Raw genomic sequence first — 18,316 nt, 5'->3', positions numbered from 1 at the left:
ACGTTCTTTCTTCAGTGCTTGCCTCCTAACATGAGGGTGGCATTCACGTTACACTCTGATAACACCCTCCTACTGATTCAAAGCGTACCTACTCTTCCACACTGAAGCCCACTCTACCCAAAGCAGCACGGGTTTCACATTGCTTACCACTCCCGGGGCCACACATTTGCCATCAGTCTGCAGGACTTCACCTTGGTGAATCTTCATGGCATAGGTAGTCATAGCTTGTCATTGTGTTGGATTTATAGCTGACTGTTAATCGCACCTTTACTGTGAAATCCAGCTCACAGTGGCAGAGGCTTTGCTGTCATTTCAAGACTGGCCAGGGAACTGGGAGTCTAGCCTGTGTCTCTCCTGGCTGCTTGGAACATGTCCTGAGGAGCTAGCTGGGGAGAGGCTGGGGTGGTGGCAGGCCTCAACCTTTTGCCAACATTCATTAAGAAATGGAATCCAAATTAGAACTACAAAATGAGTGATTTGGAGCACTTTTTAGATGGAGAAAGAAATCACAAATGATAGATATCACCAAGCTAAGGAATACCACACTCATTAAACGTGATCATAATTCACAGTTAATTTCTGGAATCATCTTTATAGTAGTTCTCTCCTACACGGTTTTAGATACATGTCTTCGACTTCTTCTGCTCATCTATAGAGAGGATAGAAAAATCATCTGAAGTGAATGGAGACTTTAAAAAAAATTTTTTTTGGTCTGTTGTGGGGCTTGAACTCGGGGCTGGGTGCTGTCCCTGAGCTCTTTTGCTCAAGGCTAGTGCTCTACCATGTGGAACTGCAGCTCCACGTCTGGTTTTCTGGTTCATTGGTGACTGAATTCAGAGTGCATTGCTTAAGCGCTAGCTATAACTGTCAGGTAAATGAGATGGTTTATTGCCAACTCGGTGGATGAGCAGTGGGCTGCCTGCTGCTCTGGGAAGGAGGAAGTTCTTTAGGAAAAAAAGGGTGAAAGGCGTTCATTTCACGCTATTACTTATTTGTTTCTGGCCATCTGGGTGTGCTTCCCACCTACACCTTCCTTACGTGGCTAATATCAGATCATGTGGTTCTTAGTCAGTTTCCATCCACATGACTGACTTGTGAGCATCTTTATTAGTATTTTATCCCATTTATATCTACTTACAAAGATCCTAAAGACTGATGAATGGTAAATTGTTTTAATGTGTGTTACAAAAGGCTAAAAATGATTAGATTATTCTTTTACCACATTCCATAGCTATATTAATTATTGTTTCCATATTGACCTACTTTGTTATTTCAGAACTTCTTAAAAGGATCATTTTATGTTTATAACTGGATGTACTTTTATTTGCATCACTTTATGATTGATGTATACTTTAATGTGATTGATGTTTAGTGTAATTCTATGTGAATCAATTCAGTAGTTGAATATCATTGGTTTCTGATCATGTAACGAATTCAGAGTTTTGTGAATTTTTAGACTAGGTCTAGCACGTAGACTTTGTAGGTCTGGATCCTAGACAACCTTTGGTAAATGTACCTGTGAGATAGCGTACCTGTGAGGTAAAAATGTTGTGCTTTAAAACTTTTCCCTACGCGCTGATGTGATGGATTAAGTTCTAATTGGCTCATTAAATCCAATGATGAAATAATCAGGAATTTTATGATTTAGCTTTTAAACTGCTAGAGCCTTAAAATCAATGTGGTAAGGTGTTTGTATTATATAAGAGAAATGGGCAAATGCTACAGATCAAGGATTTTTGCTCCTCCCTGCCTGTTTACTGGCCTACCATTGCTACTTCCACTGTTTCTATTTAAATTTCTGGAAGTCAATGATAAGAATTAGTCAGAGCTCAACTGGTACTGATTTTTTTTCTATATAATTAGAAGCTGGTGTATGTGTGTGTTCTGTTTTAACATTTTTTTTTTTTTACTGTGCCTATCTTTAATACTGTATTATTTATAGTACTTTTCACCTGATAGAGTTCCTGTTCTGGCGTATGAAGGAAACATCTGTGATTGTAAATATTAACTAGACCACTGGGATGTTTCCATGGGTGAATGTAATTGTCAGAACTCTGTATGTAGCCTATCTCCTTAAAATGCGTATGGTTTACTATATCAAAATTACGCCTCAATAAAGTTGATTTAAAAGTCTGATCGGGGATGTCAGAATGAAGAATTAGAGGATGCAGACGGGTAACTCAGTATTATTGAAATCATTATAACTCAATAATACTCAGTGGAATCGCTCGGCATCACTGATATTACTGATCTGTGATTCTATGAGGCGACTGATAGAATTTCAGATTAAAAAAAATAACTTTAAAAGTCACATCTCTTGAAATTATAATAGTATTCTTTTTATTCCCAGAAATACTTAGCGGGTTTGAATTTGAGATTGGCAAAATGAACGTAGCAGAAAGAGGAGATGTGGAAACTGTCTGTGGGGCAGGCAGTGACTAGCAGGGAAACAAATGAGGCCGACCAGCCCGTGGAACAGGCAATGTAATTGCATCCCCAGATAGGCCCCGGGTGCGCATGCGTTCTAGCTTGTGTTCAGATTCTGCGAGTGCAGTAATGAAAAAGGATGAGTAAAGTTTCTAACCCCAAGAACTTAAAACTTTCACAACATGATGTATAAAAACAATGTCCTTTCAAGCAGCGTTATCAATAGTTCTTTAGCCCTGAGTGTGAATGTTAATTGTGGTATAGCGATTCCTTCCTGTCTCTCACATCAATTTTGGCTTGCTTGAATAACTTTTTATTGTCCTGGAAGGCATTTTCTATAATTACTCCACACACATTTCTGCTGTTCTTACATTTTCTAAGATGTGCTGTGACAGGCTGGTGTTTGCCCTCTTTCTCAAGTCCTGATAGCTCATTTGCTTTAGAACACTGAAAACCAGTTCTTTTGTGGTACCATTGTCACATTTCCTGATTCTTGCCTGTATGTAACTTGCTATTAGTTATTTCGTTTGATCTGCAATTGGGGAGTTTATTAAGTTGCAGATGTTGCATATACCCTTTTGGTGCCCCTATCGTATATATTTTCCTTTAATATGGTATTTTTTTCTGTCCTGAGGCTTAAACTCAGGCCCTGGGTGCTGTCTCTGAGCCTCTTTGTGCTCAAGGCCAGCGCTCTAACACTTGAGCCACAGCGCCACTTCCAGCTTTTTTCTGAGTAGTTCATTGCAGATAAGAGTCTCAGGGACTTTCCTTCCCAAGCCGGCTTTGGACCACAATCCTCAGATCCTGAGTAGCTAGGATTACAGATATGAGCCACTGGCTCCTGGCTTAACACCATGAAATTTTATTGTATGCATTTATTTATTTATTTATTTTGTCGGTCGTGGGGCTTGAACTCTGGACCTGAGCACAGTCCCTCAGCTCTTCAGGTCAAAGCGAGCACTCTACCACTTGAGCCACAGCGCCACTTCCCGTTTGCATTTTTAAGTCATTTTACCATTTTCATTTTTTTTCTGTGCTGTTTCCTAAAATTCTTAGGCCTCCTCCTAATTCCAATTTTTGTTTCTCTTCAGTATGTGTTTGGGAGCATTTCTTCTCTGTTAGTAAGTGTTTGAAGGAGGAACTTTTAGAAGCTCTCAAGAAATAGAGCGCACTCACCGTTTATGGGCAGCAGGTGAAGCCCGCAGTGACGTAACACCGAGAAAACCATTTTACTTGCCCCAGAGCTAAGCTTGTTCAAGAACAAATGAGAAAGAACGCTACATGAGCCCATCCCATTTGTAGAAGGGTAACGAGAATAGGGCAAAGCTACCTATCATGGCTGCCTTTATCTTTCTTTCCCCGCCTCTCACTCTTCTTTCTCTCTGTCCATCTTCCTATCCACTGAAGGACCTCGGCTTCTCAGTTGTCCTCATGGTAGGCCTGCTTAAGAGACCCATAGGTGGCTGGTGACTCAGAGGCACTGTGTTAGTAATGAACAGAGTGGCACTGGAACACGGCCAACACCAGCCACTTGGGAATTGTCTGTGGCTGCTTTTATGCTTTGGTGGTTGGGTTAAATAATTACATCAGTGACCACAAACTCGAAAAGCCTGCAGTGTTTATTATCTGGCCTGTTTCCAGAACATGTTTGCCTCATCTTGCTTTGCGCACAGGTGCTAGGTTTGTGCACTGTCACTCAGCCCTTCTTCCAGAAGTTAAGAAAACGATTCATTGTTTTCTGCAGACACACCACGCTTGTTTCTGCTTTCCCTGCTCCAGCTGTCTCCTCCAACTAGACGTTATTGCTCTCCTTTCAGCCATCCCTGAAAGCTAACCAGTCTTCAAGGTGTGATTCCAACCACTCTTCCTACAGGAAGTCCTAGAAGAAATACCTTTTCCTGTTCAGGTCCCCGTTCTTTTATGTATACTCTGATATCTCCCTGCTCTCTGATTTAGGCTCACCACAGGTTTAATCCAGTTCTCTATGTCTTCCAGCCCTCCTGACCCCTGACTGAAGCAAATACTGACTCATCTCCCTCCGTGACCATTCACACAGTGATGTTGCTCTTGATGCCAGCTTCCTCCCCAGCTCGCTCCCCGAGACTTTCTGCTGCAGCCTGTTCAGAATCCTGGGGCAGCACGACAGAACTCACACTAGCTTCCTGCCTGCTCTCTCAGGAACTCACGCGTGCGCGGCCGCCACCCTTACGGTTCCATCTCTATCCCTGTCTTCTGACGGTTCCATCTCTATCCCTGTCTTCTGTGTGTTCCCATTCTGTGCCATTTGTCACACTCTTTTGTATGAGGTCAGAATGGCCTTTCATCAAAACCAAGGTGTTTTTTAAATGTTATATGTTTATTAAATTTAAATGTTATCACACAGGTGATGCACAGTGGGGTTATAGTTACATCAGTCAGGCCGTAAATGCATTTCTTTTATTCTTTACCCTTCCCCCTCCCCATATTCTCCCACTTTCAAGGATTTTTTTTTTTTTTTGCCATCACTGCTGCTTCTCAAGGTCATACAGAAATGTAAAGTAAGTTGCCAACATGCATTTACTAAGTTGAAATCGAGGACAAGGATGGCACCTTATGATTTTATCTTATTAATTCTTCATATTTTACTTAATCCTAGATTGCTTTCATCTTTTTTGGTGCCAGTCTTAGGACCTGAACTCAGGGCCTGGGAGCTGTCCCCTAACTTTTATTTCTCAAGGCTACTACTTTACCACTTGAGCCACAGCTCCATTTCCAGCTTTTTGGTAGTCAATTGGAGATAAAAGTCTCAGAGACTCTCCTGCCCAGGATTGCTTAGAAGTACGTGTGAGATCTCAGCCTCCTGAGTAGTTAGGACTACAGGTGTTAGCCATGGGCCCCCAGCTGCCATCCATTTTTGTGAGTAAACAGCTGATGTTCTTACCCAAGAAACCAATGCTTCTGACTGTTGTGTATTTGGAAAGTCTATTCATCTAAAATGTGTGACTATGCAAGTGACTGCCCAAGCTGAAGAGCAAGTATGCGGATTCTGATTCCTCACTGAGGAGAATGGTGGAGAATGTAACAGGTTTGGCCTAATGTTCAGAAGTCTCTGTGGAATCAGACCTGTCACAGGTGCCTGCCGAGTGGTGCCGCCGTGTCCATCTTTGCCTCGAGGTGTCCAGCAGGCAGTGTCATTCTGCTTAGAATAGCCGAAGGCCGAGCAAGACCATTCACTCAGGGACTGGAAAGCAAAGCTGAGGAAGACATGTGGCGGGTGAAAACAGGGAAGAAGGAAAAGAGAGAGGCCGAGGCGTGGCCGCACAGCCCCCTGCCACCCCGCCTCGCCAATGACCTAAAGACCTCCCTTCAGGCCTGCCTCTCCACACTTCCACCCCTCCCACCAGCTCCCTGCTGAGAACTAAGCATTTGACACAGGTGCCCTTGGTACCGAAAGTATTTTTATTAGAGTCCAGCACGAAACTATAGGGGAAAGCACTAGAGTTCTATCAGAACAATCTGGAAGAAGTGCTTTTAAATTCTCAAAGAGAGGCGGCTTTTATTATTCACGAGGATGATTCATATTTTCCCCATAGGAAGGGGCTTGGCATTCTTAACCACACAGTTTGTGAAACTTTGGGCTGCATGGCCCCTAGCTCTGGCTGGATGATGAGAGGATTTGGATGTCTCTGTGCATGGCATCTTCCTGAAAAAATTCATTTGGCTTCTCAAAGCTTCTGTGTCTTCACTGGGAAAAAAAATCATCATTCACAATAATTCTTCTAATAGCTCCTATTGAATCTGGTCCAATGATAAAGGAATACCATACCTTTATCTGTTCAAGAGAATCACTGGGCTAACACACACATGCGTACGCGCGTGCGCACACGCACACACACACACGCACGCACACACACACACTTTTAGGAGAATATTAAAGATCTGTAGTATGCGGCAAGTAGAACATTCAAAAGTTCCTAGAGCAGCCCAGAAAGTCATTGAAGCTTTTTGCTCAATGGCAAAAAAAAAAAAGCTGCAAAGTGTTCCTTTTCGTGGACACCGGCTTCCATGATCATCACCCTGTTAGAGGCTCTTCGGGCCCTTCCCCACTGCATTCCTTTGTGTTTAGCAACCATATTCCACCGTGGAGCATCCTGGCTGGAACATTGGCCTTCATTTGCTTATCCAGTAGAATGTAGCTGGGCAGCCCAGGAACCAGAGAACATGAACTCTGACAGTGGGGATACTGTCACAGAGTCTCTGAGTGAAATGCCCATTGCTTGATAGCAGCCTACGGGCTTATTAAAAATGATGTTACTCTTGCTGGGTGCAGGTGGCTGATGCCTAGAATCCGTCTACACCAGAGGTTGAGATCTGGTTCAAAGCCAGCCTGGACAGAAAAGTCTGTGAGACTCTTATCTCCAGTTAGCTGCCAAAATGCCAGAAGTGGAACTGTGACTCACAGTGGTAGAGCACTAGCTAGCGTTGAAAGCACCAAAACTTAGGGACAAGGCCCAGGCCCTGAGTTCAAGCTTTAAGACTGGCATAAAATATGTCAGTATTAGATTCTTTAGTTCAACATCAAAAAATAATATTATATTTGAGCCCTATGGCATACCATAACTAAAAATAATGGAGGGAATTTAAGACTTTGGATGAAGTTACAAAGGTAATTATGAAGATTTGTAACATTAGAAGCACCAAGATTAGTGTAGACCAAAAACAGAGATTATGAAATGAGAGTAAGAAGGAGAATAACATAATTGTTTTAAATAAAACAATTGATAAATCATTTAGATCATATGTAAGCAGTGGACTTAGATGTAACACATTCTTAAAGTCCCACTGTGTATGTATTTATGTATACACATACTTAGAGTTTCTTGTATAGCTTTGCTAAATGTTTGCTTTTCATTTTAATGATAACACATTCCAAATTTTAGAGAAACTATTTTTATATTTTAGAAAATTTGCAAAATACAATGAGTTAGCTATTTGAGTTCATGGAACCTAATTGCATTGAATATGTGTGTCATGGGATTTGGTAGAATTTCAAAAAAATTTGAGTGAGGTCAATAAGTATGTCCTACATACCAAGGACAGAAAATCGTTTATATTTTGCATGTTTTGGCTTTAAGTGTTTCAATGAAATGTAATTGAAGATGAGAATGTCAGGACATCACATTCTTCTCTTACTTTGAATTAGAAAAAAAATAGAATTGGGGTATTTATTAAATTCTCAAGTATTGCCGCATTTAACAATGATTTGTTTTGAAGACAAGACTTCTGCTCAGTATTTACTGCTGCTGTAAACTGGATTATAAATAAGTAATTCTATGAATAAGTATTTGCATATATAAGCTTTTCACTCTTGGAATTTGTCAGTTCAGAGACAGAATATAACAGAGGATTTGGGTTTTCTTTGTAGTAAGACAAACCTTATCTCAAACCCTGAGTGTTGTGTGGTTTCTGTGGGACTAGGTCCACATGCTGTAACCTTACACTACAAGACCTGTCATGAGAGTTAAATGTGCTGCCTATATTCAGGATAACTATCATTAGTTAAGTGTTCAGTAATTTGACTGTTTGCCTACTAAGTGCTTCCCCTTTACCCTGGATTGCATTGTAGGAGGGATTCTGGATGGATGGCTGCTGGAAGCTCATTGCTATAGCTGGCTCTTCTTCAATACATAAGGACGTATACTGGCATTGAGTAATGAGAATTTCGGTAAGAAAAAAAATAGAATAGCATGTTACTTTTTTTGTTGTTGCTGTTGGTCATGGGGCTTGAACTCAAGGCTTGGGGGCTGTCCCTGAGCTCTTTTGTTCAAGACTAGTGCTCTACCACTCTGAGCCACAGTGCCACTTCTGGTTTGGGGGTGGTTAATTGGAGATAAAAATCTCTCAGACTCTCCTGCCTGGGATGGCTTTGAACTACAATCCTCAGATCTCAGCCTCCTGAGTAGCTATGATTAGAGGTATGAGCCACTAGAGCCCTGCTAGCATATTACTCTTGTTTATAAATGTTACTTGAATCTCAGATGCTTCATAATACATTCTGAGATTATACTGTGGAGATCTTGGGATGTCACTAATGTCTGTACACAAAAGGATTGTCTTTATTTTGAAAATAGATGGCATAGGTTTCAGAAAACAAGATGAACCATCTTGTAATGCTCTTTGAGCCATTCAAAATGCATTAGTCCACCCCTTATATTTCTCTAAATGTCTGGCCCCCCAATAAATGGGGCAGCATTTGGGAATGAGACCTGGGGATTACTTATCTCTTCAGCAGAGACTCAGTGAAACACAGTGCTTCATATTTTTCTTTCTTTCTTTTATTTTTTTAAACAAAACTAAGAGCTTTGAGAACACAAAAGAATACACAAAATATCACAACTCTGGAGGTTTCTAAGATAAATGATTTTCCCAAATCACTAGGAAACATTGTTTTGTAAAGGCCCTTAAGACAGTTATCTTTAGTTGGTTCCATTTCTACTCAATTTATCTCTGAAGGATAATATTATTAATTTTCATATAATTGCAGGAATTTAACATATAAGTAATGTACTTGTTATTAATTTGCACCATTTTATATATATATATATATATATATATATATATATGTACCTCTTAAGAAGGAGAGAAGGATGAAAGGAATTCAGAGGTAAGAGAACAGATTAATTGGCAACATTAGTAAATCACTGTAAACTTTATTAAATTATCATTGCTAGGCAGCAGGAGAAAAACTTATTAAAGAGTTTTGTGCAAAAGGAGGCAGCTGGGAGGAGATGGGAGAAAAGCCAAAAGAGATCAATCTTCGTTTCCTCAATTATGATAAAGGAAATAGCTGAACCTTTGTATCCAGAAATAGGCTGTATTATTTGCCATCTAATGTTTGAACTAAAAGTGGATGACCATCTTTCTTATGATTGTATTTTTCAGAAACCACACCTGAGAAGTCCTTCCATCCAGTGCTACTTGTGTCTACTTTTAAACAGTCATTTTTTAACTGAGGCTGGCATACATGTCTTCATTTTAGGGTAATTGGATACATATCATCATATTAATGGCCACAATAGTCATCCTAAATTATCCACTCCACGAGGTTGCTGTGATTAGCTTGGTCTTGTCTCTTAGGTGCACTGTGTTTGGTGTGGGGTATAATACAGGGAAGATTAGGAGGTTCAGGGGAGATTAAGTGAACATCTGGTTATATCCCCAATGAGTCTTCTTTCTCCCAAATAAACGGGGCCCCTTGACAACTTACTGATTTCCGGTGTAGTCTTCCTGGCAGTAAAAAGTAGGTGTTTAGTACTTGCTCATGTTACTTTAACTGTGCTTGACTCCTCCTATACTTTGATCCTTACCTTCATTAAGTTTAAAACATTTCTTTCTTTAAGTAGGTCTTTGGTTTCTTGTAAAAAACAACCAGCTTTTTCTCCATGTCTATTACTTGGTCTCTTTTCTCTTAGCTGCAGCTAATGTGTTGATGTAAATATGGAAATCAATACATATTGGTTGGCACTTTGCCCAGCCAGTTGTTACCTAATGTGACGTGTGGTTCTCTCAGTCCTTGTTTGTACCCTTGAGGTAAGAACCTCAGCTTCCCCCTGCAGGCAGGTTAGGGCTGCGAGGAAGACCTTCGTGGCACTCTACCATCACTCCATAGTTACTTCATCAGTGTGTCTTTTATCTGGATATTAAACTTCAGTTTTTACCCAAGAGACAATGTGTCTGATCACTCGCAGTAGACTGAGCTATGTGTATCATGCGTATGGAGAAAGCCTGGACGGGCGTAACTATTGCGTGAGCATCGTGAGTCACACGTAACAAGAGGGCCACAAGGTGATACGGAAGTGTTGCTGTTTTAACGTGCTCACTTATTTGCTTGGCCTGAAATTCTTAAAGAAATGTTAGTGATTTACTGAAGAACGTGTGTCGAGCGCTACCGCAGTTTCTGCTTCACTGTGACACGTGACACCAGGTTACTTACATGCTACGCTTTCAGTCAGGCATTTTTGGAAACCTCGGGGCTGGTCAACACTTGTCAACCTGAAGTGTCAGGGCTGTGCTGGTTGGTGTTTCTGTTCATCAGCAGGGTTCTGACATACTCAGAGACAAGACTAACACTGCTGACTTCCCTCAGAATTTAAACGTTTTGATTGTCTGCTCAGCCTGTTTGGAGGTCATTGTTGTGACGGTTCAGCGTGCTGCTCTCCCCCCTTTCAGCTGTGTCAGTGCAGGGCTTCCCAGAACAGAGGCCAACTGGTGTGATGTAATACAGGATCTGAAAACCATCCAGCAACTTATCCAAGTGAGTACTCACTTTTCCATAACCTACCTGACAGGTTTGCTAGGAAGTATGTCTTTTCTTATGCTTTCTTGTGAGCAGTCATGAAGTCTCCCTGGCAATGGTAATTTTTTGTTGTATATTTGGCTCCTACAAAACTTCAGAAGAAATCTTTTTTTTTGGGGGGGGGGGGGTCAGTCGTGGGACTTGATCTCTGGGCCTGGGCGCTGTCCCTCAGCTCTTCAGCTCAAGGCGAGCACTCCACCACCTGAGCCACAGCACCACTTCCGGTTTTTCTTAGTGGTTTATTGATGATAAGAGTCTCACAGACTTTCCTACCCAGGCTGGCTTTGAATCGCAGTCCTCAGATCTCAGCCTCCTGTGTAGCTAGGATTACAAGTGTGAGCCACCTGCCTAGCCAGAAGAAATCTTTCTCCTACTGCATCTGGAGTTCAGTTATCTTTAAGATTTAACCTATCACTGGCCTAGCCTAAAAAGCTCTTGTTGGTTTAGTTCAGAGACTTCTTTCTTCTATCTAGAGAAACCAGGTTGCTTGGTACCGCCTGGGAAGGAACGTGACCCCAGGAGAGAAAGTCTTTTTTTTTTTTTTGGGTCCGGTCGTGGGCTCTGGGCCTGGGCACTGTCCCTCAGCTCTTCAGCTCAAGGCTAGTGCTCTACCACATGAGCCACAGCGCCACTTCCGGCTTTTTTTCTTTTTGCTTATGTGTTGCTGAGGAATTGAACCCAGGGCCTCATGCATGCAAGACGAGCGCTCTACCACTGAGCCACCTTCCCAGCCCAGGAAAGTCTTATCTATGGAATAGAGATCTCTTCTCCCACCCAGAGACACCAGGTGGCCTAGTAGAACCAGCAAACAATAAACAGCAAAACCCCACTCAAAAGAGCCTTTGGAAAAGTGTTATTTATACCCATCCTCTACCTAAAACAGTAAGCGTGATCCAGAGAAGGGCCTTCTGTCCCATTGGGAGACACAAAAAAGGATCAGTGCTTCAGTGGTATACCACAATACACAAGCCATAATGACTGGAGACCAAGAAGATTAGAGTCACAACCAGGATGGATCAAATACTGGAAGTACCTGACATGGATTTGAAAGTTCTCTGAAAAGTAATGAATTACAAGTACCATTAAAATAAAAGATGTAGAAATCTTAGAAACAAGATATAAATAGAACCCAATGGAAATAACAGAACTATAAAATTTTAATGAGTAAAACACAAAATATGTTGGAAAGAGTCACTAGCAAAATGAATATGACAGACTGAAGAGAGTTCAATGGTAGAGAGTCTGTGAGAAAAAGTTGGGGGTAAAAATAGTGTCTTTTCAGATATCATTAATGAAGGTAAGATCAGATCATACTGCAGTGTAGGTTAATTGTAAAGGCAAGTGTCATAAACGGAATTAGGGGTGCAAACTATGTAGTCATTAAAAGGCTGTTAAAATGAAAATCAATCTTGTGCTCACAGATCTGAAAAATTACAGGAAACAAACCAGCCCTTCAAACACACCACACTACCAAAATGTAGCAAGAATAAAGTAGATAATTCAAGTATTCCTCAGCCAGCACAGACATTGAATTCATTATATACTCATCCTAAAGGAAACTCTAGACCCAGCCAATTTCACTGAAGCATTCGGCAAAAAAATTTTTTCAAGAGGAATTAAAATTTCACAGTCTCTTTCATAAAATAAAAAGAGGGAAACTTTCTAACTCGTTTTAGGGGGCTTATTTTGTTCTGATGTTAAAATCAGATGGATTTGGTATTAAAAGTAAGACTAAAAACAATTATCTCGTGATTTTATATATAAAGTTCCTCAATAAAATATTAACGATCAAATTTGGCAATAAGTTTTATACCCTAGTCAAATAGGATTGATTTCACCTGTTGTTCAATATTTGAAAGCCAACAAGTGTAAATACACACACACACACACACACACACACACACACAATCTCCACAGCCTAAACAAGGAAACAATAGGATCATATCAATCGATTGAGAAAACACAGATAAAAAAATATGGGCTGAATGGTGTTCCCCGTGGATTCATATGCTGGAATCCTGTCAGTACCTCAAGATATAGGAAAAAAATAAATCATTTGCAATTATGAAATCCTAACGCTAAAACCTGTTGAGATTGTTTCAGGAAGTGGGAGAGGCAAAAGGGAGAGAGGACCAAAGTGGTGAGACTGGCTGGACTGGATTGTAAACTTGTGGAAATGAAACAGCCAAGCCCCTCTCCTGCCTGGGCAGCGAATGTAGATGAATATAAACGCTTAACAGAGAGTATTCGTCAGCACAGAGGTGGCCAGAGGTTACAAGGAGTGGGAGGGGGAATGTGTGGATGGTGGGTTAGTAGCTAAGGCATGGAGTACTTTTTCATATTATCTCATTTTATTTCCTTTCAGGCTATACACATTGATGCCACTTTATATACTGAGAGTGATGTTCATGTGAGTACAATTTGATTTTTACAAAACTGATGGTGTTTCACCTTTCAAAAGCATAACTTTTATTATTTAACTGAAATGCACATAGGTTTCAAATTTCATTTTCCACGTACACTTCTGATATATAAACTGTGATTGTTAAGTTTGTAGAAATTGGGAAAGGAAAACTATTCAAATACTATTTTGTAATTGTGCCCCAAAGCAAAATAGTAGAAAAGAAACTCACCTTATTCTATCAATATAAAAAAAATCTATTACACATTTTCATAATGCAGTTGGACTGCGATGAAATTAGATGCTTGAATCGGGTTAACCGATCCAATGCTATCCAACCTATCAGCCATTTCCTGTGCTGTGGAGTATGGATGTTCTAACCACAGCTTCTATAAATTGCCTATGGGTGCCTATAATCTATATTTTGCATAGATCTTGACATTTGTCAGGAGAGCATTCAGACTAGGTATCCTCTATGTGAGAAGAGAAACACAATCCACACAACTTACAAGAATTCAAAGATGATGAACCTGTTTCATTAATACACTGACATTACCTAAGGCCGATCATGGTGGTACTCTTTTCTCTCTGGAATATTACTAAGACCAAGAAATAAATCTCCAGTTTCACTGAAGGGAAGACAAACTCTGTATTGTGTGTGTGTGTGTGTGTGTGTGTGTGTGTGTGTGTGTGTAAAACAGTGTCCTCTTTGCTATTTCTCAACTAGAATATATCTGAAAATATCTGAAATATTTTACAAACACTGGAGAAAAGCCATAGGCAGAAACGAGGGGGAAATGGCGGTTTCTCTCTCAGTGGGGCAGGGCTGCTCCCGGAAACTCTGTCTTCTCTGGCATCAGCAGGCTGTCTGATTTTCTTTGCATTTTTTCCTAAGCGTGCAGATCTTGCGATGGCCTTCTTGCAAGAAGGTAACCTCACAACTCAGATGCAGAGGCATTTGCTAGACTCAGGCATCCACTCGACCTCTTCTTCCTGGTGTCACCGGGGATGGCACTAAGTTTTCAGAACCTCCATTTTGTTCCTGCTAAGTTGCTTAGAGAGTCTACCTTGTAGTCCTGGGCAGCCGCGGTGCCGCCATGCTGCATTCCTTCAACAGTTTGCAAGGACCAGGTCCTGTGCTAGCAACCAGGGACCCAAATAAGTCATAGGCAGAGTTCTAGTCAGATTTCTAGTCTTTGAGTTCAGGTTTCTGTTAGATGACTGTTGTAGGAAATGGATTGTCCTGGCACCTTTTAGAGATCTCCTCCTTCTTTGGCTAGCCGGGAGGTAGGGTGCTACATCTGCTTTAATTTGTCCCAGAATTCTGTCTGCTGCTGGAGTTTCGGAATGTACGGGAACAGGATGATGAGCAGCTACCATGGTGAAATGTTAACATTCGATCTGATTCCAAAACTTCTTTCAGACGTACTTCTGGATTGGCATTTGAGAGTCGGGGGGGCGGGTGGGGGAGATACCATTATTGTTTTTTCCACAGACGAAACACTTTGGCTGAGAAAACGTCATTCATTCTGTCCAGGTTTTTGACATAATAGCGCCATCCTTGAAAGGGGAAAAATTCCTAGGTATTATTTTTAAAACATCTGGACTGATGTTTTAAAAATGAGAATGATGTTGATGTGAAAATGAGTGAGAATCTTCTGTTTTAATTTTAGTTGATTGTAAAGATGCCATGCAGAGAGGTTACAGTTACAGGAGTAAGGCAACGAGTACATAAATCTTTGTAACATTTTCTTTTCTTTAGCCCAAGTGCAAAGTGACCGCGATGAGATGCTTCCTGCTGGAGTTTCAAGTCATTTCACATGAGTCTAGAAATGTGAACCTTAGTGAAACAGTGCACAATCTCATCATCCTGGCCAACAGCAGCCTGTCTTCTAACGGGGTGAGTTCTCTGCTGGTCAATCTGGCTTGACTGGGAGAAATGGTCCATAGACAAACAGATCTTCTGCAGAGGCACAGAGGAGAGAGGATTCAGTGTGAGTCCAGTGGCCTCCCAAAGGGACACTCACATGGATGCGCTCACAACCTACAACTGCCCAATGAGATATTTGTTGAAGACATTTGCTGACCTGTGTCACTGTGTGCTTCTGTGCTAGAGTCTAGTGGCAAAACAGAGACGCAGGTGCAGTAGAGACGCTAGCTCGATTGCATAAGGTTCATCACCAGTAATAGTGAGCCATAGATAACTCGCATTGATTGAGTTACTACTGCCTGCCAGATTCTATTGGTTAGGCTTTAATAAATCCTTTAATTCCTATACTGTGTCTCCAAAACCATTCTACTCCTTTGTCTTTTTCCTCTTATTTCTTTTCTTCCTCCTCCTCTTCCTGGTTTTCATTGTCCTCCTCCATCTCTTCCTTCTTTTGATTTAGTGATTCTTACTTCTGTTTGAAGGTAGACAAAACTAGGACACGGTGAGCTTGAGTCATTTGTTCCTACTGGGAAAACAGGAGGCATCGGTCTACTCGAGCAGTGTCTCTCCAAAGCCTGACCTCTCACCTGAAAAGTTACATGTTGAAAATAACAAAAGCACTGATAATCTGAATATACCATCAGGGCTTCGCAGCAACACAAACAGGAAAGCTTTCCGGGAGCAAACACCAAGGGCTCTCAGCATGTGCAGGAAGTAAGTGATGCAAAAGTCCTGAAATGAAAGAATTACGGCTTTCAGTCACCAAACACAGACAGGCAGAAAGGAGTTTAACAACCATACAAAGGACAGTAAAATGACCTCCTCTAATGCATACTTCTTGGCCTGGAGGATGCAGTATGAAAACAGACAGAATCCACACTCAGCTGGCCCATCAGCGAGTGAATAAGCTGGTGGTTTCTGAAGTCTGGTGCATACGGAAGGCAGGGCAGGGGTCCAGGGGTCTAGCATAGAGAAGCTTGGTGTGCGACGACTCAGAGAGGCCATGGCCTGGGGACCCAGCCGCTGAGGCCCAGGCAGCCGCAGTGCAGCACAGACCCCACATCCTGTGAGCTGTGCACGCTGGTTGTGCCCTACCAATGTCTTTGCGTAAGCTGTGCGCTGGGGTCCTTCCTCCACTTTGTTCCCCGTCACCTTCTCTTTCCTTACGGAGGTTTGTCTGGTTTCCTCCACTATTCCTGGCTGAAGTGCTGCCGTGCCATGCTAGCTCCGTCAGTGACAGGGAACCATGCTTCCGTGACAAGGCCGGTGGCCGTCATGCAAAGTGGATGTCCAGAGCCACGCCCGCCGTGGCTCTGTGCGGAAGTGCAGGAGGGGTGGCCGGGCCTACATGGTCAGAAAGCCCGGATGTGACTTACTATCTCTCCCTCCCACTCTGACACGAGTATCTTCTGGATCAAATAGGATGGCCGTCTATGGAGCAGGACAGCGTCTGGCAGACAGTCTGCACCTGATAGATGTTGGTGAATCTATCTTCTGTGTGCTTCATGGATGCAAAAATCTAATTTCATTTTTTTTTTCTGGCACAGCCTTTCCACTTCAGATGATTTCTAACAAGGTTATTCACAATCATTGTATTTGTAGTGTTCTTGTTATCCATGAGACTGTGTTGGAATTTACCATTTGGGGAAATCACTTAAACAGTCATTTCAACCAAGGATTAAATGGTCACTATGTGTCAGGCCTTGCTCTAAACAAACACACACAGCTTTTCCCTCTCCTGGAAGAGCTTAGAACTAGTGACATAAAAAGAGAAAAGGTCTGGTATGAATCTAACACATGAATACGGTGAAGGCTTAAGTGAGGATTTCTTAGGTAGAGTCAGTGCGATGAGCGGAGCCTGGGAGCCTGGAGCCTCGCAGCATCTCCTGCAGGAGTAACATTTGAGTGTAACAGAGAGAAAAAAAACAAGAGCATCCAGGCCTCCAGTATTATGATGTGTTCATGGTGGGAGGGAGGCAGTGGCTCACGCCTGTAATCCTCACTCCTTAGAAGGCTGAGACGTGAGGATCCCCACCGGAAGCTGGCTGGGGCAGGAGAGTCCTTGAGATTCTTATCTTCCATTTATCACCAAAAAGCTGGAAGAGAAGTTGTAGCTCAAGTAAGAGGCTGCTAGCTGTGAGAAGAGAAACAAAACACCAACAGAAAACCTCAGGGACAACACTCAGGCCCTGAGTTCAAGCCTCAGGAATGGCAAATAAATAAATCAACATACGTACATACATACATACTACATACATGCATGACATAGGTCATGTACCACACAGAGAAGCAAAGACTTTGTGCTCAGAGTAGGCAACAACAAGAAATCACTGTCAGGCTCTGAACAAGAAGTCCGTAGTTTATGAGCTAGGGCTTTTATTTTCAATAATCTGAATCCATTTCAGGAAAGATAGGCTCCTGTCGCATCTCCCAATTCTCTTTTGTCATTCTTCTTCTTTATAGGACACTAATTAGCCAACATCTCTTGTCTAAAAGGCTGACCATATGGTTCAAATAACATAATATTCCCAGGAAAGAAATATATTAGGCTTGCCAATCTAATTCCTTCCTTTTCAATTTGGCAGAATATCACGGAATCGGGGTGCAGAGAATGCGAGGAACTGGAGGAGAAGAACATCAATGAATTTCTGCAGAGTTTCGAACATATTGTACAAATGTTCATCAACCCTTCCTGACTGCAGCGGACTGGCGTCCACGTCTCTACCATTAGCAAACGTCTTTCTGCTGTGGAGAGGCCGGGAACACTGCATTGGGACATGCTGCCAGAAGCAGTCTTTCAAGCTAGAAAGCGATCAGGATCACGTATCACATGCATGCTAGGGATGAAGACAGATAAAGGTCTGAGAAGCATGCTGTCTAGGAACTGTTCTCAGACTTATTTTGCCCATTTATTTTTAATTTATTATCGACGTTGTATGTGTTTGTAATATATTATAAGATCGTGAATAAAAGTATACCTGCTTTATCCATGGAAATTGCACGGATATTCTACTGCTTCTAATCATCTGGGGTCCTCTGGTGCCAAGGTAAGGAGTGTCCTGGCCCAGGCTGCAGCTCCACAGCTGATTTGCATGTTTCTTCTCCCCTGGGAGATGGGCCCTGCCAGCCCGCTGCTTCTCCAGTCAGCATAGATCCCAGAGAAGGAACGTGCTGTGCTTTCCACGAGAAAAGGGGGCGTGTCCATGGACCAGTGCTTGGCCAC

The 18,316-nt window shown here is 42.0% G+C and overlaps 1 protein-coding gene across 4 annotated transcripts in view; it reads left to right on the top strand.

Moving 5' to 3' along the window:
- Il15 (interleukin 15) overlaps positions 1-18,089 on the top strand; it is a 54,249-nt gene extending 36,160 nt beyond the window's left edge. For all 4 annotated transcript variants that reach the window (XM_042701724.1, XM_042701723.1, XM_042701725.1 and 1 more), the window contains exons 2-7: positions 8,033-8,131; positions 9,349-9,446; positions 10,636-10,720; positions 13,128-13,172; positions 14,926-15,063; positions 17,679-18,089. In XM_042701724.1, coding sequence (XP_042557658.1) covers positions 8,120-8,131; positions 9,349-9,446; positions 10,636-10,720; positions 13,128-13,172; positions 14,926-15,063; positions 17,679-17,789 — 489 coding nt within the window. In that variant the 5' untranslated portion in view covers positions 8,033-8,119 and the 3' untranslated portion in view covers positions 17,790-18,089. The remainder of the gene's footprint in view (positions 1-8,032; positions 8,132-9,348; positions 9,447-10,635; positions 10,721-13,127; positions 13,173-14,925; positions 15,064-17,678) is intronic.
- Positions 18,090-18,316: the final 227 nt, after the last annotated feature.

The sequence above is a fragment of the Dipodomys spectabilis genome, unplaced genomic scaffold (genome assembly GCF_019054845.1).
Source record: "Dipodomys spectabilis isolate Male_0828 unplaced genomic scaffold, ASM1905484v1 ptg000297l, whole genome shotgun sequence".
NCBI classification, from domain to species: Eukaryota; Metazoa; Chordata; class Mammalia; order Rodentia; family Heteromyidae; genus Dipodomys; species Dipodomys spectabilis.
The sequence above is the reverse complement of the archived record's forward strand: the minus strand, read 5'-3'. Positions and strand labels throughout refer to the sequence as shown.